Source organism: Colletotrichum fructicola (assembly GCF_000319635.2).
Source record: "Colletotrichum fructicola Nara gc5 chromosome Unknown KSG_Nara_v1_contig04, whole genome shotgun sequence".
Taxonomy (NCBI): Eukaryota; Fungi; Ascomycota; class Sordariomycetes; order Glomerellales; family Glomerellaceae; genus Colletotrichum; species Colletotrichum fructicola.
The window spans coordinates 1,893,912-1,912,542 of NW_027094054.1; the positions used below are offsets into that span (position 1 = coordinate 1,893,912).

General features: G+C 55.0%; 9 protein-coding genes across 9 annotated transcripts; 4 read left to right on the forward strand and 5 right to left on the reverse strand.

Annotated features, from left to right (window-relative positions):
* Nucleotides 1–812: 812 nt before the first annotated feature.
* htyE-1 (2-oxoglutarate-dependent dioxygenase htyE) lies at nt 813–1,926 on the forward strand (the record flags this gene model as incomplete). Its single annotated transcript, XM_032035926.1, has 3 exons — nt 813–854; nt 904–1,745; nt 1,794–1,926. The coding sequence occupies 3 exons, from the start codon at nt 813–815 to the stop codon at nt 1,924–1,926; spliced, it is 1,017 nt and encodes a 338-aa protein (XP_031885186.1).
* Nucleotides 1,927–2,718: 792 nt separating this feature from the next.
* Nucleotides 2,719–4,523, reverse strand: CGGC5_v007358 (Vegetative incompatibility protein HET-E-1; the record flags this gene model as incomplete). Its single annotated transcript, XM_032035927.1, has 2 exons — nt 2,719–2,730; nt 2,898–4,523. 2 exons carry the CDS (start codon nt 4,521–4,523, stop codon nt 2,719–2,721), a joined length of 1,638 nt encoding a protein of 545 aa, XP_031885183.1.
* A 513-nt stretch (nt 4,524–5,036) lies between these two features.
* On the forward strand, nt 5,037–6,378 carry CGGC5_v007359 (uncharacterized protein; the record flags this gene model as incomplete). The annotated part of the gene is made up of 4 exons (XM_032035928.1): nt 5,037–5,078; nt 5,136–5,293; nt 5,348–6,177; nt 6,227–6,378. The coding sequence occupies 4 exons, from the start codon at nt 5,037–5,039 to the stop codon at nt 6,376–6,378; spliced, it is 1,182 nt and encodes a 393-aa protein (XP_031885184.1).
* A 155-nt stretch (nt 6,379–6,533) lies between these two features.
* Nucleotides 6,534–7,316, reverse strand: CGGC5_v007360 (putative very-long-chain (3R)-3-hydroxyacyl-CoA dehydratase; the record flags this gene model as incomplete). Its single annotated transcript, XM_032035929.1, has 3 exons — nt 6,534–6,628; nt 6,679–7,029; nt 7,088–7,316. 3 exons carry the CDS (start codon nt 7,314–7,316, stop codon nt 6,534–6,536), a joined length of 675 nt encoding a protein of 224 aa, XP_031885002.1.
* A 480-nt stretch (nt 7,317–7,796) lies between these two features.
* Nucleotides 7,797–8,978, reverse strand: CGGC5_v007361 (uncharacterized protein; the record flags this gene model as incomplete). The annotated part of the gene is made up of 1 exon (XM_032035930.1): nt 7,797–8,978. The coding sequence occupies one exon, from the start codon at nt 8,976–8,978 to the stop codon at nt 7,797–7,799; it is 1,182 nt and encodes a 393-aa protein (XP_031885155.1).
* Nucleotides 8,979–10,203: 1,225 nt separating this feature from the next.
* Nucleotides 10,204–11,593, reverse strand: CGGC5_v007362 (uncharacterized protein; the record flags this gene model as incomplete). Its single annotated transcript, XM_066151848.1, has 6 exons — nt 10,204–10,218; nt 10,277–10,354; nt 10,405–10,469; nt 10,520–11,010; nt 11,236–11,374; nt 11,428–11,593. 6 exons carry the CDS (start codon nt 11,591–11,593, stop codon nt 10,204–10,206), a joined length of 954 nt encoding a protein of 317 aa, XP_066008727.1.
* Nucleotides 11,594–12,286: 693 nt separating this feature from the next.
* CGGC5_v007363 (uncharacterized protein) lies at nt 12,287–13,296 on the forward strand (the record flags this gene model as incomplete). Its single annotated transcript, XM_032035932.1, has 4 exons — nt 12,287–12,626; nt 12,678–12,889; nt 12,939–13,183; nt 13,236–13,296. 4 exons carry the CDS (start codon nt 12,287–12,289, stop codon nt 13,294–13,296), a joined length of 858 nt encoding a protein of 285 aa, XP_031885001.1.
* A 325-nt stretch (nt 13,297–13,621) lies between these two features.
* nirA-5 (Nitrogen assimilation transcription factor nirA) lies at nt 13,622–16,065 on the reverse strand (the record flags this gene model as incomplete). The annotated part of the gene is made up of 5 exons (XM_032035934.1): nt 13,622–14,192; nt 14,245–14,604; nt 14,661–14,977; nt 15,028–15,861; nt 15,922–16,065. The coding sequence occupies 5 exons, from the start codon at nt 16,063–16,065 to the stop codon at nt 13,622–13,624; spliced, it is 2,226 nt and encodes a 741-aa protein (XP_031885066.1).
* A 1,588-nt stretch (nt 16,066–17,653) lies between these two features.
* Nucleotides 17,654–18,541, forward strand: CGGC5_v007365 (WW domain-containing protein; the record flags this gene model as incomplete). Its single annotated transcript, XM_032035935.1, has 1 exon — nt 17,654–18,541. The coding sequence occupies one exon, from the start codon at nt 17,654–17,656 to the stop codon at nt 18,539–18,541; it is 888 nt and encodes a 295-aa protein (XP_031885065.1).
* Nucleotides 18,542–18,631: the final 90 nt, after the last annotated feature.

Below are 18,631 nucleotides of genomic sequence, written 5' to 3' on the forward strand. Positions count from 1 at the left end.
TGCCGACTTACAAATGGTCGAGGCTCAATCGCGAGTCGTGAAGGTTCTCAGCTAACACGCAATTGCAGGAAAGAGAAAAAGACACAACGTCGAGTCTTTGAGACGAGTATTTCTTAAGCGCTGAGTATTCTCGTGTTCCTGAGTTAAGTACCAGCTACCCGAGGGCTATGTCTTTACAGGAAGGTGATGAAGTTGCATCCGAAATGCACGTCTCCGCATCAAGTCGCCCACCCCACACGCGGGCGTCTTGCTCCAACTGCGCTGGCTGCCGATTGTCCTACCCCGCCGTTATCTTCGCCGGTCCTTTGCGCCGCGCCGGCCTTATCTTTCCGTCGTCTTTTTGGCGGGGTAACGCCACTCTGTTTTATTGTCTTACACGTTGGTATTATGAGCACAGCGTAGGAGGTCTCCGATGGCCTTGGTCGTGCGACTCGCCCGGTTCGAGCCGACCTATGACCCCTCAGGGATTTGTATGGCTTACTGCTTCCTCCATCACCTCTTTGCCGGGATCAGCAAGGGGCTTTGGCCTGCTGGACTGATTAGATGCCCGGGCTGAGGTCAATGCCGGCCATGTGGTTGGTAGCCTGAACTCGCACTTTCACAAGGGTCCTGTTGTATTACCAGACGAATATAAGTCACTCAAATGCCCTACCGCACGGATCTCGCTCGTGAACCTTATCGCGACGCCGTGGAATCTTCTACGTCTCAGTCCGAGTAATGGTATCTGATACACTTGACCACTGACATCTCATCAACTGTTTGCAATCTCGCGGTGCTCATTCTCATTCTCAGCTGTTCATAACTAAATCACAATGGCGGCCACCGCGGTAGACAAGGAGGGCCTCTTCATTCCCGTGAGTTCGCCAAGCATCTCCGACTTCACTTCTCACTCACACACCCCAGCTCATCGACTTCTCCGCCTTCCTCAGCGGCGATAACGCAAAGCGCACCGAGACCGCCAAGCAGATCCTCGACGGTTTCCAGAACGCCGGCTTCATCTACCTCAAGAATGTCCCCATCAGCCACGAGCTCCGCGCTGCCACCTTTGCCAAGTCGGCCGACTTCTTCGCCCAGGACGACGATGCAAAGACCGCCGTCGGCTGGACCACGCCCGAGGCCAACCGCGGGTACTCTGCCCCCGGCCGCGAGAAGGTCAGCCAGTTCATGGACGCCGCCTCGGTCGGCAAGGAGCGTGCCGGCAACCCAGACCTGAAGGAGAGCTACGAGATTGGCCGCGAAGGTGAGCCCACGCACCCGAACCAGTGGCCCGTGGAGAAGGCGGGCAGCCCCGTGGACGGATTCAAGGCCCAGATGCTTGACTTCTTTGGGCAGTGCAAGAACCTCCACGTAGAGGTCATGCGCGCCATTGCCGTTGGCATGGGCATCGATGAGCACTACTTTGACGGGTTTACGGATGTCGGCGATAACACGCTCCGTCTGCTGCACTACCCGTCAGTCAACCCTGAAGTTTTCAAGATCAACCCCGGCCAGGTTCGTGCCGGAGCTCACAGCGATTATGGCTCCATCACCCTGCTCTTCCAGGACGACCGGGGCGGTCTGCAGGTGAAGAGCCCCAACGGCCAGTTTGTGGATGCCACGCCCATCCCCGGAACGGTGGTCGTCAACGCGGGTGACTTGTTGGCGAGATGGAGCAACGACACAATCAAGAGCACGATCCACCGTGTCGTCGAGCCCCCAAGGAAGCCGGAAGATGGATCCGAGTACCCTCCGCGGTACAGCATTGCGTGAGTCAGATGACCAAGGAAAGTGAATGAGATGCTAACGATGAGAAGCTACTTTTGCAACCCTAACTTCAAGAGCCACATTGAGGCCATTCCGGGTACTTACGCAACAGAAGCGGAGAAGAAGTACGAGGGTATCAACAGCGGGCAGTACCTTGTGCAGAGACTGGCTGCCACGTACTAGGAACCTTGGTGTTTTCATTAGCGATTTACTAAAAGCGAATTGATCGTGTTTACCAAGGGTGATCTGCAGGTCAATTGACTAAAATTGTCTTCTACCGAAGAAGGATCAAAGTTGTATGCCAAAAACATGATTGAGACTGATCCGAAGCATACTTAGAGATGATCAATCATGGTTTACTATACTTCCGATCGCTCGTGCTTTGACTTTGCTCGGTCATGTTTTGTACATCATCCTAGTCAGTTACACGCTGATAAAGCATTGTGGTTCTCTGCCTAAGTCTGTATAACTCGGGTGGCTCTTCGGGCGTGGGCTCATCTAGTTTTGGCCACCATTTCCGTCAATAGGCTATATAATGACATAACCAGGAGAAGTATAGACACATTCAATGCAAATACACGGGAACGCAGCCAAGTCTTGACCAGCCGTTCCCTCCAAGGCGTACCAAGAGTCCTAGGTCTTTGACCCCAGATGGAGATCGAGAGTAGATGAAGGCCTAGCAATGCAGTATTGTCCTCGCCAAGCCGATAGCAGCGAATGAAGATGAACACGTTGATAAACGTGAAACAAACTACAAACGCCAGGTCCAAAGGCCAGTAACGAAATGCGACTTCGTACTCAGATGTATCCACGTTCGACACATGGATGGCGTGTGCGGCATGTCGAGCTTTGAGGCGTATTGCAAAGTAAGAGAGACTAGATCCGGCCAGCACAGCAATTTCTGCTTTGCTGACCGTACTGCTGAGCAATGCCCAAGAGAGAATCGTAATGGGGACGAAATAGAATTCTCGCCAACTAAACATGCAACTTTCGTAGACGTAACTGCTTGCAGCGTCCGCATTCATCCCGGCCCCAGCAAAAAGTCCTCGTGAGGGTGCTCTGAAGATCCGATTTTGGATTGGCAAACATGATGGATAAGAGGAGGAGATCGTGACAATGAACATTTCGTGCTTCAGGAACGCATCGCGTCTCACTGTGACACTCCGAGGTCCATCCGGGCACACAACCAAGTCGCCTGCTTTGGATGTATCGAAGTTCTGTGACATGTCTTCGAGAGACTGGTCCTTTTTCTTGGCGACAATGTGACAGACGAAAGGTGGTGGAACCATAGTATGCGAGAATATTGCGCGGATCAAGGTCCGCCGCTCGAGGACGACAACGAACCCATCATCTTCACCGTCGTCCTTTGAGTAGTGCAAGAGAATGCGTTTCCAAGTCTGGTCAGCACCTGAAACGGGGCAAACGCTGCTCCATTGCCTCTTGTCCGCCTCTGTCGGTATTACTTTCACCAACCGCTCCGGTAAATCTGGTGCAGCGTCGAGACGGACAAACCCACACTTGATATCCGTATTCCAGATCGGTTGCTCAAGACGATGATCCTGCTTGTCCTTCCTTATGTAGATGGTACGATACTGCATGCGCCGTGTAGTGCTCCAGGGGAGATCCAATAAGCATGGGGGCTGCTTTGGTCGGATGTACTCATCACTAATAGCGGTCTGGAACAGAGGGATCGCAACGACTTTTCTGAAATCCGTCCCAATCTGACAGTCAAGCAGACCGTAGGCAAGCTTCTCAAGTTGGAAAAGAGGAAGCGTGATTCGCAGGCCTCGGCTCGTCATTTCAGGCACCGAGCTTGTTCCACCCATCGGTATGGCGGAAATGTTTGACCAGCAAGCGAAGTCTCTGGGACTCTGAGCGAGTAGCCTGTGATACTCAGGTCGATGTGAGACTTCTCGGTAGTACTCCTTGGAGTACTGAGTTTCTTGAGGGTCGGCGGATAGCAGGTGTATAACGCTATAATAAATCCGGAAACGCTTGTAGAACACATCCGAAGGTTCCTCTTTCAAGGTAGTATCCAGCGGGCTCCACGCAAGAACGGATTCGTCAGTGTTGAGCTTTAGGAGCTCTAGCTGGAGCCTCTCAAATGCGCGATCGCCTTCTCCATAGAGAAGCGGCATGTTTACATTGAATATTCCCAGAAGCGCGTACGCCCTATCCTCGATCCTGGTAGTCTCTCTATAAGCTGCCCACGACATGCGGACGGCGATGCTCGCTGAACGAAAATCTTGTTCCCTACGAAGGTAAGAAATGGGGATATTTGTGATGGCATTGATATCAGCAGCTAAGGAGGAGCGGTCGCCAAATTGCCTCCAAAATTTGTCGTAGAACAGCACACGTTTGGGAGCGAGAAGCTCTTGCAAAGTCCAGCCTCTCGTGAACCAAAGACTCTCCTTGAATTCGCCATCAACATCGGGCTGGCCCTCGTCCGCTGGACCTCTGCCTACGTCGTCAAGGTAGGCGTAACAAGTTGACGCATTCTCGTACCACCGGAACATAGAATTGATGGCTTCAGAGAGTTCAGCGCTGCTCGTCTTGTCGATGCAACAGGCGTCGATCCAGACATAGTCGAAGCCATGCTCCGCAGCCAAGACGCAGAAGCCGTTGACTTTGGCATATCCTCTCATGAGTTGATAAGCTGGAGCGCTGAGGTCTTGGAGAGTGACCTCTTCTTCGCCCCATCGATGAGAAAGTATCGCATACTTCGGGATGTTGTTGAAATACTGCTCCAACGTTCTGGTCTTGACGTTGAGAAGACGCATTTCCCATATCTTGAAGTGTTGAAGTTTCGAAGTTGCAATCGATGCAATGGAAGCGGCGTCAGCTACAGGTATACGCACTTTATAAAGTGGCTGGCTCTTGCAGCCTGCATACCTCATCAGGTGACAGGATTAGCATTCATTGATTGGTTTTGGGATGAGCTACCCGCTCGTTGCCTGCACACTGTGCCGTAGGTACGCCATAGTGCCAACGGAGAAAATCAGAAACGGCTGCAAGTATCCAATCTGTTGACTCTCATGGTCAAGTTTATTGTCAAAACACTAATGAAGACAGACTCCCACAGTAACGTCATTCTACTCCAAGATGAAGGAGAGACATGCTTGATCGAAGTTGCCCTTCAGAAGGGAGTCACATGGGTGGGGTGGCGATGCGGGGGCAGTCGTTCATGCACTTTCGCACTGTCCTCGTACTGTCAGCCGACAAGCCCGTAGGCTGAAGCTATGCCAGCTGTCCCGAACATCCAACTTAAAGCAACCGTGGATGGCGATCACAAGATGAAGAAGACATTACTTCTTGTGTTTATCCACGGCTTCAAGGTATGTTTTCCTCGTCGGGGGGACTTCAACATGCAACCAGCTTCTGACACTTCACAGGGAGGTGACGACACCTTCGGGGACAAGGATGGCTTTACAGAGCAGCTCCGGGCCCAGCTCGCCGCCGCCCTCCCCAAAATCAATGTAAAGCATCTCGTGTACCCAAAGTATGAGACGCGCGGAGATCTGGGAGACTGCGTCAGCCGTTTCCGCGACTGGTGAGTTCCCTCGCTTCGTAGTATGCCAGGGTCGGTCACTGACACCCAGGCCAGGCTCCTAGAAAAGGTCATCGACCTCGAGGTCGCAAACGCCACCCCGTCGCCGACGGTCGACCCGTCCGTTAGGATCGTGCTGATCGGCCACTCGATGGGCGGCATCGTGGCCGCCGAGACCGTCGTCGGGCTCACCTCCGAGCACCCCATCTACTCCGAAGACGGCGTCGAGAAGTCGGACAACCCGTCCACCTTCAACGGGCTTATGTTCCCCTACGTCCAGGGCGTGCTCGCCTTCGACACCCCCTATCTCGGCATCTCGCCCGGAGTCGTCGCCCACGGCGCCGAGGGCCACTACAACACCGCGTCCGCCGCCATGACGCAGCTCAGCGGCCTCGGGACGGCCATCTGGGGCGCGAAGCAAGCCGCCTCTCCCGCGCAGAACAAAGCTCCCGTCGCGGCGCTTCCAGCACCACCAGTCAAGAAGGATCAGCAGCAGGCTGGCTGGGGATGGGGCAAGATTGCCATGGTGGCCGGCAGCGCGGCTGTTGCTGCGGCGAGCGCCGGGGCGGCATATTACAACCGCGAGCAGATCACGCAGGGGTTGACGTGGGCGACGTCGCACCTCGAGTTCGTCGGGTGTCTGGCCAAGGGCGCGGAGCTGCAGAAGAGGGTGCAGTACATGGTCAAGCTGAACCGGGAGCTCGGGGTCGGGTTTGCCAACCTGTACACCCGGCTTGGAAAGGCGGCGGGCAGCAAAGAGGTCAGTGTAGTCGGGACGGTGCTCGGCAAGGACCGCACGTTCTGCAACCTGCCCAAGAAGGGCCCTGCCGGGGTGTGGAATGAGGCAGTCAATGATATGGCTACCGACGAGACGTTGGCGCATATGAGTAAGTTGCCTGCTACCGACCGTGGAGCTGAGTACTGACGCCGCCGCAGACATGTTTGAGGCGAAGCAGAACCCTGGTTACGAGAAGCTGAAGCAGGATGCGGCGTCGCTGATCGTGCAGTGGACGACGAACGACTGGTACGAGACCAGCGAGGAGCCGAAACTGGCCATCACGGAAGCGGGAGAGAGTGCGACTGCTTGATGCACGAGAGGGTTTCCTTTTTATCTATTTTATTACGAATGTTGCGCCTCCAGAGCAACGAAGGACGCGCTTTTAGATACCGGTTTTGTCTAAATCCATACCCACGTAGCCTCCAAATACCCACCTGTATTTTTTAACCTCGTCTTGCAATGCAATCACTGCGTCTTGGAGAGACCCAAGTCGTCGGCCTTCATCTGGCGCATGACCTTTCTCCTCTGCGCCATCATGTAGGTGTAGAGAATGTAGGAGCCTGCCGTATGTCAGTGTCGAGTCTGCATTTCTCTTGCGCAACTAACGTACCAGGAACGTAGATGGCCAGAACCATGTAGCCAATGGCCGGGAGCAACGGGTTGAGCTTCGCATAGGGGCCGGTCGAAAGGTAAATCAAGGCGCACTCGCTGGTGATGCCAATTGGGTACAGCACGAAGAAGGTGTTGTAGCGCAGCCAGACGAGGGGCTTGGGCTGGATGCCGCTGAGGTTCAGGGCAAAGTAAGAGTAGCGGATGACCTCGGTGACGCTCCAGGCGAGGAGCATGGACGAGTACCAGGTGCTGCGGGCGAGGTGAGGGAACGGGTAGACGATGCCCCAGACGAGGACGAAGCGGCTGAGGACCTGCATCACGGTCGTGAAGACGGGGGCGCGGACGACTCCTGTACATGATTCCCGTCAGTTCTTGAAGCGATTGGCTCGGTTGTTAAGGGGACGCACCAAGCAGGGCGTGGAGGACCTCCATAGCGGCCAGAGTCTGCGTCCAGCGCGTCCAATCGCCGACGCCGAGGAAGACGAATTGAGGGCCGCGCATGGTGAAGAGGGCGACTGTCCTGCCGAGGACGACGGACCAAGCGACGGCCGAGACGAAGTTGTAGAAGATGAGGTAAGCATTCTTCGCGGGCGACGAGGGGCGCCTCTGGGGCTTCGTCGGGACCTGGTCGACCATGATTGCTTGCGGTTGGCAGCTGTGGTAGATTTGGGTTTTGTGTTGCGTGGTGATCGTAGGATTGCAGCTTCTGGTGTTTTTGACTGCCAGCGGGATTGGAGAAGTTTGTTGAGGGAGGTTGAGCTGCAGCAAGGGTTTGGAGTTGGATCCTCTCCCATTCGCTCCCGTCCCACCCCTCCATCGAGGCCGAGGCTTCTTGGCTTCTCACCTGGGGGCCGCTGTTTCTGCAGGGCGGCCCACTGTACAAGGTACGCCGTAATGCCCGGTTTGGAGATACAGGGGTCGAGCTCGCTGCATTGTTCATCCCTTCAGAGCGCTGACATCTGTGATTGTCTGACCACCCTGGTCATGGGGACAAATGAGGATCAAGATGTGAGTAGAGAAACAGCTGCGAGAATGTAATCGTAGACTTCGTTATCTATCAAGATACAGATGCATTTTAAACCCCTTGCTATGCTGGAAAGAGACCACACACACTCCTTAAGACAGGACATGGAAGAACATTGCCGACATGATGAACACCGGCACCCAGAAGACCAGGGCCCGGGACTGGGCGAGCAACAGACCAGGCGCCGTGCCGTTGTGCAACATGACGACTTGACCAAAGTCGTGCGCAGAGTCGATGCTGCAGACGACCTGGCACTGTCCATCTCCGTCGCGACGCGCCAGCTTGCCCTGGGGTCCGTGAGCGTGCTGCGAGTCGGCGGCACCGCGCTTTGTGACGGTTGTGGGAGAGTCGGTGGTGTTGAAGACCAACTCGAGCCATTGCACCTGCAAGACGGCCGAATTGCCGACTTCCATCACGCCAGACCATGATCCACCATCACTCCAGGAGTTGATCATAACACGGCTGGGATCGCGAGGGACCTGGAACTTGATGGTAGAGACCTTGTGGCCGTCAACCAGCCAGACGCTCTGCTCCGAGTCCCAGTCCAGGCGGTGGATGGCCCAGTCGCGCCAAGAGACAGGCACCGTGCCGTTCTGGGTCGACTGGTCGATGGTGTTACCGCTGTCGTCAAACGAGGGCTGGTTCGTGTACTGGATCCTGTTGTCGGGATCCTTGGTCAGGACCTCGATATCGGCCTCCTGGACGTCGGCATACTTTTCGGCTTCGCGGTAGGTAAATAAGGCCGTGCAGGCACCTGGGTCGCCGATGGTGCGGGCAAACATGCGGACTGAGACGAAGTGGTAGCCCATCGAGACAGACTCCATCTCGGCAGAGGTCTGGAAGTCCTTGAGACGCGCGGTGCGGAAGCTCATGTAGGTGTCCGACTGGGGATTGGAGTCGGTGTTCTTCTCGATGTAGATGTTATTGGGAGAGTTGACCATGCTGATGGTGGCATCGTTGCCGCTCCTGCCCCTGTTGCCGCTGTTGTTCCAGCTCTGGATAGACCATATTGACGTCCATGCATCGGAGTTGAAGTAGTCTGAAGTTACCGAGGCGTTGCCGCTGTCGTTGTAGCTGGTGATGATGTCAGGGACACCGGCGTACTGGCCGAGGTTGCGGAAGTCGTAGAACAGATGGTTGGTGAAGTAGCTCTCTGAGGTGTTGGTGAGGAAGCAATTGCAGACATCGTCCGCCACGACGGGGTGGTCGTCAGCCACAGCCAGAGGCAGGAGAGCGAGGGCCAGGCCCAAAATAGATGACCTCGTTGACGGCATGGTTGTGTTTGTCTGGGAGAGTGAGTGGCGTGCGGCTCTGTCGGGGACGGGATGAAAGAGAGAACGCGGGGATGGGATGATTTAAAAAGAAGAGGCGACAATACATCGTTGTCTTGGCCTGGGATGGTGTTGCCGTAAACACATCCCCAAGCAACGGCGCACCGGAATGTGAGACGTGATCGTGCGTTGTTGTTTCCTTCCAAATGTCATCGAGCCACTAGCTGGCCAGACCATCGCCCCGGCCGAACAAAAGCATAGCAAATCGAGTGACCAACAGGTAGAGAGCTACTGGGGATCGCGCGAGATCCCTACGAAAACGGCGTCGGGAGCTCCTTGGCTAGCGGCCACTTGGTCGCCATGATTTGAAAACGCTGCAGAGAGTTCAGGCTTAGCGTCAAGAGTGAGCTGTTGCAGTGGCCAGCGCGACTGGGCAATGGCGATCCCGTCGTACCCGTTAGGGACCGGGCGGGAAGCTTGGAAGCGGCGGAGGGCAGAGGAACGAAGAAAATGAGCCTTGACTAAGAGGAGGAGCAATTTGGCACACCAAGCCAACCTAAACGGCCGGATGCGGTGTTTGTTGCTCAGTTGCTCTCTTAGTGCCGTCTCGTGGAGCTTTCCGTGTCGCTCCAGACTCCTAGGCGGCGGGTAACAGGGACGACGGCGGCACGGGTGTCATTGAGCTATTTGTGGGTTGTAACGGGAGGCCTGCGGTGGCATTTAGAGGCTGTGCGAAAGGAGGTCATGACCGTGGACTGCAACGCTATCTCTGAAGGGCCGATGTCCTTGTTGTGATGGGAGATTGATGAGAGATGTAAATGAGAGGATCTGACGCTGCTAGCTCGCGAGAGGTCAGTGCGGTACGATGTTCCTGGCCATGTGGAGGTGGAGTGTTTTGTCCAATCAGGAGGGCGGTCGGCACCCCTGTCAACTCAGTTCACGACTTACACCAGCTGCAGGGCTTAGAGCAGACGGTGGTGATTTCCTGGGGACGAGGCAGACCGAGGTCTATATCCTAGGTATTTATCTACAATACGAACAAAGTTTGAGTCTAGCGGTACTAACAAACAAGCTTCTTCGAACCGCGATCCGATTTGCTGTAGATGAGCACTGAAGGCCTCCAGATCCCAGAACAGTTCACTCCTTTATGGAGAAAATCACTTTTGAACTCCGAACTCCCATTGGAATCGCTCCGTATTTTTTTTTATCCGCCGGGCATTGCTGCCGTCTACCATCTATGTCTCTTTGTTGTTTAAGCAGAGCTCTCAGAACCAGCCCCTTGGCTAGTTACAGTCACTGACCGTCACGAAGTCCTCGTCCATAGTCTTTTGTGTTGTGCCCTCGCCGTATTCCAGCTTCGTTTCCTGTCTTCTTCGTGGCTGAGTGCCTCGGGTCTCTCCGCGAGGGGTAATGAAGCAATCTTTTTTACTGTCAAAAGCCTTCTACGGCGTTCCTTCTTTCCTGCGTCAAAGTTGAAAGCATCTTGCGATGTGACTGACAAGATGTCAGCCAATTTCAAGCATAAACATCGGCTGAATGCTTACCATCCCGTAAAAATTCTTCCTCCAACTTTTCTAAATCTTGGATTTCCTCTTCAACGAGGCGGATACCGCAGAGAAGAGTGAGATCTTCCACGGAATCTAGGTCGAAAAACGAATCGGCGTAATCGGAGAAAATATTCAAGTCAAAGAGGTAGTCTTTGCTCAAAATGATATCCGCAGGCAGACCATCTAGCACGTGAAAGTCGCACTGCACTGTGCTCTCTCCAACAGTCCACATCGCGTTCTCGACAGTGCCATGTGTCCATGTTTTCGTGCCATCTGCAAGCTCGACTTCGCTCCGGTACTTTTTCCCAGTGTTCACGGAAAGACCTTGATGTAACGCATATTCCAAGGATACAAGCATCAGGTCGGACCCAGTATCTGCAAGTGCCGACGTCATGCGGTTGTTGAATATCCCCGATAGACGCAGCTTCTCTTCGCTCATGAGTCTCAACCGGAGCTTCAACGAAGTGAAGACTTTCTTGATGCGGTGACTGAATGCCGTTAGAGTTTTTGTCATGTGTAAGAACTTGCTTCCCAAGACAAAGTCTTTGGTGCAGCCTGGCAGAACCCAGCATTTCAACCTATGACGTTTTTGGTCGTTCGCAAATTTCCAGAGCACCTCGACCATCCCTGGTGATTGAACTGTTTTTTTGTTTGCGAGAGTTATGGTTTTTTCGGTACCAGGCACCAGTTTTCGACGTAACTTAGACGCAAACTGGGCCGACATGATGCATTCATCTGAGCCGGTGTCTGGTGACGCTTCTGTACGTATACCGTCGACACTTCCCTCGACCACAAAGTCCGTTGTTCCTGATGTATATCGACTCTTCTCACTGGGCGATTGATTTGAGTTGCCTGCACGTGTTTTCCGTTAGCCTTTATAGGGCAACACACAAGGAGTAGCAGACTTAGGTCAGGCTGTTGCCTCGCTATTGGAAAATGCTCTGATTCGAGACGTTTGGTATTACCGGTATCAAGGAATATCCCAAGGCGTGAAGGGGATGGTCTGTTGGAAAAAAAAAAGATCTGTAGCCCCCCTTGTTCGGGGAGGTTCTTGGTAGGAATGAATGGCATCGTCACACCTAACAAACTCGTCACGCCTAACGGCATCGTCAATCCAAATGTTATAAGAAGCGGGAGAGGTTTTGAAAGAGGACACCCTGGTCGTTCTGCCCAAGAAGTCGTAAATAACTTGATGCGATATTGAATCATCCATATTGTTGGACTAGACCAGTCGTCGTCGTCTGTGTCTGGAGGGGGAAAACTTGGGAGCAAACCAACAGTGAGGGCTAACTCAAATTTCAGGATGACGGTCAGTAGTTATCGATTTTGGTCCTCGTTCTGTACCAATATACCGCAGGCAACCCGGGCAGACGCACTACGGCCCAACACTCACTAACATCCAATGAAACCTGTCGAAAAGCTCGCCGAGACATCACAGCCTCAAATTGTGCACATTCGAACGCCACGTCAGCGAGCGGCATTAGGACTCTAAATGATTGATTGGCAGCCCAGCCTCTTTTCGGGCAGAGCTCCGGCGGACTACTGCACGCTGGAGAAGTTCCGAGTCACATATGGCTGCCCTCCAGAGCTAGGTTGGTGATTACCATACAAGTGCAAATCTTTGTCGGCAAAACCTCCGGGCACCGGAGAATGAGGAAGGCTTCGGAGCTCATGCTTTCATAGTTTTGCTAGTAGATATTGCTTCGTTTCGTGTTTCTCCAAGACCACCCCAGTTGCTGCAATTATCAAGCACAAAGAAACGACATGACAACTCACAAGATAGGATACGCTGAAGTCGCAAATTGGATGGCACGGGATGTCGACAACGAGACGCTGATCTATCGAAGATTTGACGAGCTAGCAGCCCGCAATTTGCTATATCTCCAGTCCGAATTACTGGGGCTCGAAAACCAGCTAAATGAGCTCGATAAGCAAGATGCCGAAGACGAAGACATGGACTGGCAGTTAGTAGTGTGTGATTGGGAGCGACTGGATAATCTCGTGCAGTCAAGCAGTACAAGCACAGCAGACCATGTCCAACTATCAAAGGCGAAAGCTCGCACGGAATTAGTTGCAAAATTGCGCCAGAAATTGGAAGAATATTGTATGTCGAATGTTGCTCAATCCCACGATCCTCATGCTCACAATCCGCCAGATGAGACCTTACTTCGCCAAAGTGAAATCGCTAAATTAGACAGACCAAAAAGGCGAGTTTTAGAAGCCTTCAAAGCATGGTTCACAGGCGTAAGTGAACTCAGCGGGAGAGAAAGAGATATCCTCGAAAATGCGAATGACTTGATTGCTCTGAATCCGGCCCAAGAGACGGACTTTTTATCAGAGTACCTGAGAAGAAACTGGCCTGTAAAAGTAAGCGCGCACGCAAAAACAAGGGGATGACCTGCTCAACTCCTATCAGGCAGATACCAAGCAAAACGGAGTACAAATAGGAAGATACGAGGAGCGCTCCATATCCATCGCAGTCGCGGTTATCAGCACCCTCATCGCAGCAATCCTCCTGATAGGATCAATAACAGGACTGTACTTTGCCAAAAACGACACCGCAAAGCTTGGCCTCATCGCCTTTTTCACAGCTCTATTCGCTCTCAGCGTCGGGCTGACAACGAACGCTCGAAGGGCGGAGATATTTGCCGGAACCGCAGCGTAAGTCAAGCCTCGTCACCACTTGAGAGATATCAAGCTAATGTACCTTTAGATACGCCGCGGTGTTAGTAGTTTTCGTGAGTGGTGACCTCTCGAGCTCGCAAGGGTCATGAAAAGGGGTGGATTTTCGGCCCTCAAAGCCTGGCAAAACAATAAAGCAGACAAGGTCAACGAATCAAAAAGATTTCCCACTACGAGATTCGAACTCGTGTCCCCGCGGTGAAAGCGCGATATGCTAAACCTCTGCACCAAATGGGAGGTTCTATTCACTGTTGAAAGGAACAGGAGCGACGACAGTCATGGAGCTCTCTGGAGGCGGGACGTGCAATCAGACCAGAGAGGTTGCGGTGAATTCGTTTTCATTCGTTTGCTTTCTGTCATGGATGCCTAGCCGGGCTGCACTTGCCCGAGACACGGTATCAACTCCCAAATCACCTCTCATGTAACTCCAACAGTGAACTCCTCTAGCAGCGTTAACTCGTTAAACTCCTCAATGAGCCTGTCCACCCTCGCCGCTTCCCGATCCCTCACGGCGAGGTTGAGATCAGTGACGAACAACCCCGTCGGAGCTACCGACTGCCCGCTGCTCCTCTGACTGTCCGTAGCTCGAAACTCCTGCCATATCGCATACCCCTCCGCGGCATTCAGCGTCCCCTTCTTGACCGCCATGCCCAGCAGGCCCTGCGCTATCACTCCGGCGACGGCGAAGGAACGGTAGAGACCCAGATAAGCATAGATGCATTTGAAAAAGTAGTGGCGTCCGTCGGGATCGCTTGCGTCGTTTGCCGCGGCGTTTGCCACGTGCATTAGGGCTATGTGCCAGAAGATGGAGTAGGTCCTTTGGGGTAATGTCATGTAGGTGTCTACCAGGCTTTTAAGCTGCTCGAGGGAAGCGGCGAAGATGGACGGTACGGCTGGCGCAGACGGCGACCACGAGTTGATTGTGTGTTGCTGTTCGGTGGGGATGAACGGCCGGAAGAGGTAGAGGATCGTGCCGTGGAAGAGCATACTACAGACGGTGAGTCTTGACTACGTGCGGCCTAAGCTACGGGGTGACATACTGGCAAACGAGCACATGGCCAGGGCTGTGCTCATTACGTGTTACACCTTCGGGCAGGTTGGCTGCCCATGACAGCAGTTTTTGGTATTTTTGCAGGGCGAACCCCTTGGCGGCCTTTCCAGGGCCGGTGTCATGCTGATAGTACCACGTTAATCGTGATGAGATGACCCATAACTCGCAAAGAGCTGCGAATGTCGCTGCCCCTCGTGGTGGTTCGCTTCTTTTCCTGCGAGAACCAGAGGCCGCGGAGTCGAGAGGACTCTCGCTTCTCGTACCAGCATGTACGATGGGATCCTTCCCAGGTATTGGAAGAGCTGGCGGATACTCGGTAGTAGCTGGCAGATAAAATTGCGAAGCCATGCTATTCCCATTATTAGGGACACTCTCGTCGCAAGGGTGGTCTTCTCCGAGACTCACCTCAGATTGCTGAAGACCCCCCAGGCGACCTGTGCTTTCGCCCTTGCGTCTTCCTCGGACAGTTTGCCGAGGTCTTCGGTGGTGCAGGAATCAGGAGTGCCGAAGAGCTTCATGCGTTTTGCCATGGCTGCCGTGTCTTTGATGTACTGAACGTCGAGCTCGCCGTCGCCGTTGCAGCCCACAGACTGAATGAGGAAAGCCAGGGCGGCAACAGTCGTCAGGGAGTCTTCTCGATCTGCGCGCCATAACCTGTCTGCTTCTGCCTGGAATTCGTGACTCCAACCAGAGGCGGCAGGGTCGTATGCCGCATAGGCTTGCTACTCAGGAGTCAGCTGTGGTTAGACTGGAAAGGGATGCCAAGACTAACGCAAGCAAAGGCGAGAAGGGCGCTGACGAGCAGCGGAGAGCAGAACTGGTATTCGTAGTGGGTGAGATCATGCACGAACAATTCGGTATCAAACAAGCCTAGAATGGCATGGTCCGTCTCAAGGTAAAGTGAGATGACATTCGCAGCAACATCGCTTGGGATGGACACGGCAGTCCAGTGTGTAATGTCGAGATCCTTCAAGCGCGAGTCGGTCTGGATGGGCGGAGGGCGGGTAGACTCAACCGAGAAGACGCTGGACGTGCTCGACGGAAGGACCATGGACTCGTTGGAGGTTTCTCCCGATGAAGAACCGGCCACGGACACGTTGCTGAATACCATGCTCGGTTCAGGCGATGACGAGGCCGAATCAGACGCTTCAGTGATCCGACGCATTTTGGACGGTCTGGAGTCTGTGCTCTCTGGACTGGAGAATCGAGGGGCGTTTCCTGAAATAGGGTACGCAGTCGGATAGTCTCTCATGAGTTCAAACTCGACATTGGTGTGCAGCTGAGGCAGAAAGCGTCGAGGGTCAAGGCCGGACGGGGTGATGGAGCGGAGAGGAGCGTTTGGGTCGACTGCGAACTTGAATTCCTTCACAGTCCTCGCCATGGCCTCTGGTGACATGTAGCTAAGTTGGGCCAACATTGACTCGAGAGCCTGGTTTTTGCGCTTCTGGACCTCATTCTCGCGCTTGTTAGCTTCGTTCTCGGCTTTGAGAGCCTGGTTCTCGCGCTTGAGAGCCATTGCGGGCGTCTCCTTTTCGTCTACACTGACATAGGCGCATGCCACGTTCAGCTCGACACACGATGAACATGCAGGTCTCTTGCCATCGCACTAAAGGTAGATCTGTTAGTTGACTTGGAGAGGAAGACTACGGGGCGGTCCGGTGCTTACAGCCTTTTTCTTGGCACGACAGGCATTGCACGCAACTTTTGTCGCTGTGGCACGTTTTCGAGAGGGGGCAGGCGGTGGACGTGATAGAGCTGGAAGGGGGGGTTTTGGGGCAGGAAGCAATCGACGGAGACTCTGGTCAGGCATGACTCCGACTGGGTTTGCATCGATGCCCTCGACTGGGTCGGGGAGTTGCTGCTTCAACAGCAGTGCTCGTACGACTGGGGAAGGGTTTCACGATGGAGCGAATTCGCCCAAGGTACCAGAACGGGCTTTAGTCGTCGTGATGGGGAAAAGAGGGGTATTTGGCATGAGGGGAGGCAGCATAATAACCGAGGGGGCGAGCAGAAACAAAGAGCACACGATCGTCTGTATACCGCGCAGGATGGAACCCGTGTCGATGAGTTCCAACTGACGCAGACATTGGCTGGGACGATCCAACGACGGCGAGGATTTGCGGCTCCCCGCGCAAGATCATCAGCGGTGGTGCGGACGATGCGGCGGACGAGGCAGGTGATGGCGGAGATGAAGGGTGGGCAGAATGAAGACGGTGAGACTAAGAGGGCGGCAGAGGCTCAACGGGTTGGGAGGGAGTGAGACGTCGGCGTAGGAGAGATAACAGCAGGTCAATCGTCAAACAGAGAGGACGGCAACCATCAAGAGGAAGGAAAGGCAGAGGGAGAGGCAGAAGAAAGCTCTGTTCAGCTGGCTGGGTGCAGTGTGAGTGTGGTAGTAGTAGGGCAAACCAGAGTGACAGAGACAGACAGACAGACGAAGGAGAGAATCCGATCCGTCCCTGGAAAAGACCGGACGTAGCTCCGTCGACTTCCATCAGGTTCCGACCAGTGAGTGTGATTTTAATCTGCCCACCTCTGTCGTGCCCTCTTTCGAGTCTTGCATTGCCTGCCGTGTACCAATGGAAGGCATGCGGGCAGCACCAGGCCAGGCCGTACAGTGTTGCAGTCTGTCTCTACATTACCAGGTAGGCGGGCTCTGCGGGCAGCAAATCCATCCGTCAGACCCAACCCGACTACAACTGCCCATCCCACTCCCGCCCGCCTTCCCTCGTCCACTTTCCGTAAGGTAGTTAGGTATTGCCACCAGCCAGAGAGAGGTCTAGGTCTGGGTCTGGCCAGCAGAGTGCGTGCCTGCAGCAGCTGTGTGGTCCATCGTCACTTTTGGACTAGGTTCTGACAAGAAAAGGACACTGGCCCCACACGGTGCCACTAGATTCGCTCCGTCGGTCTCGGCACAGTGCGTACAGACAGTGCCAAAAGTGGTGCTGTGGTGGCCGTATGCCCCCTAACCCTGGCCATCCTTCACCTGGAGCCTTCCAGGTTGAGTGCCCTGGCTGGCTGGCCTGGAGGGGGCCTTGGGCCTTGGGCCTTCCCCTGTCCGTCCACCCAGCCCGCCGTCAGTTCACAGGATTGCAACTGCGGAACCCCATACGGCCCATCACCGGCGCGGCGTCTTCCTTGTATCCAAATTTCAGGTGATGCACTCATCCGAGCACTGGGTCTGCGCGACCTGCCAACCAACCTCAATCTCTGCCTTGTCTTCTCCCACCACCCCCAGCACGCGCGCGCACTCTCCGATTCCGTTCGTCGACCTCTTCACCACCAAGCTATGAGGGTCCAGCCAGGTCGACAGACTCTTGTTACTCGGTGACAGACAACTGACTTACTTCGCGACGCACCATCGAATTAAACCCTGCATTCCATCTCCCTTTGAAACCATGGCGTCAGAGTCGCCGCGACCCGCCTCCCCGCGCGAGGCTGATCCCGAGCAGAGCACGCCTGCGGATGCCCCGGCCGACGACAAACGAAGCTCCTCTGCATCGCCAGACGATTCTCGCGACAGCCGCGACGACGACAAGGCTGCCGCGAGTTCCCCAGAGTCCGGCGAGGCCAGCGAGGGCGCGTCCCCCGCGACCGCCGACGACAAGGCCCCTGCCGGCGACGACGATGCGCCGCCTCTTCCCAACGAAGCCCCGCCGCTGCCCTCAGGGCCGCCTCCTGCCGCCGAAGACGACGGCTGGGACTTCCAGTGGGATCCCACCTCCAACGCGTACTTCTTCTTCAACCGCTTCACGGGCAAGACGCAGTGGGAGAACCCGCGCGTGCAAACCGGCGCCGCCGCGGCCTCATCCTCAACCGACACGGGAGCAGCTCCCGGCACCACCGCGACCGCCGCGCCTCTTCCATCAGGCCCTCCGCCCCTACCGGCAAACGACCGACCCGCCGCGGGCGGCTACAATCCCGCCATCCACGGCGACTACGACCCGACCGCGTGGTACGCGCAGGGAGACAAGGCGAACGAGGACGAGGCGCAGCAGACCGCCGCGCTCGCGGAACAAAACTATGGCGCAATGGCACAGTTCAACCGCTTCACCGGGCAGTTCCAGGCGGCGGGCGACGGGCCGGACCGGCACTCAGACGAGGCCAAGAGCAGACGGCAGATGAACGCCTTCTTCGACGTCGACGCCGCGGCCAACTCCCACGACGGGCGCAGTCTCAAGGCCGAGCGCAGCGGCAAGAAGCCCACGAAGCAGGAGCTCAAGCAGTTTAAGGAAAAGCGACGCGCCAGGAAGGAGGAGAAGCGCAGGGCCTGGCTGCGGGATTGAACGAGACGACACGCTACGGGGGTTTCTGTTTCTACGGTCTTTGGTTGCAAATTTGCTTTTGAAAAATATCTTGGCTCACACATGGAACGG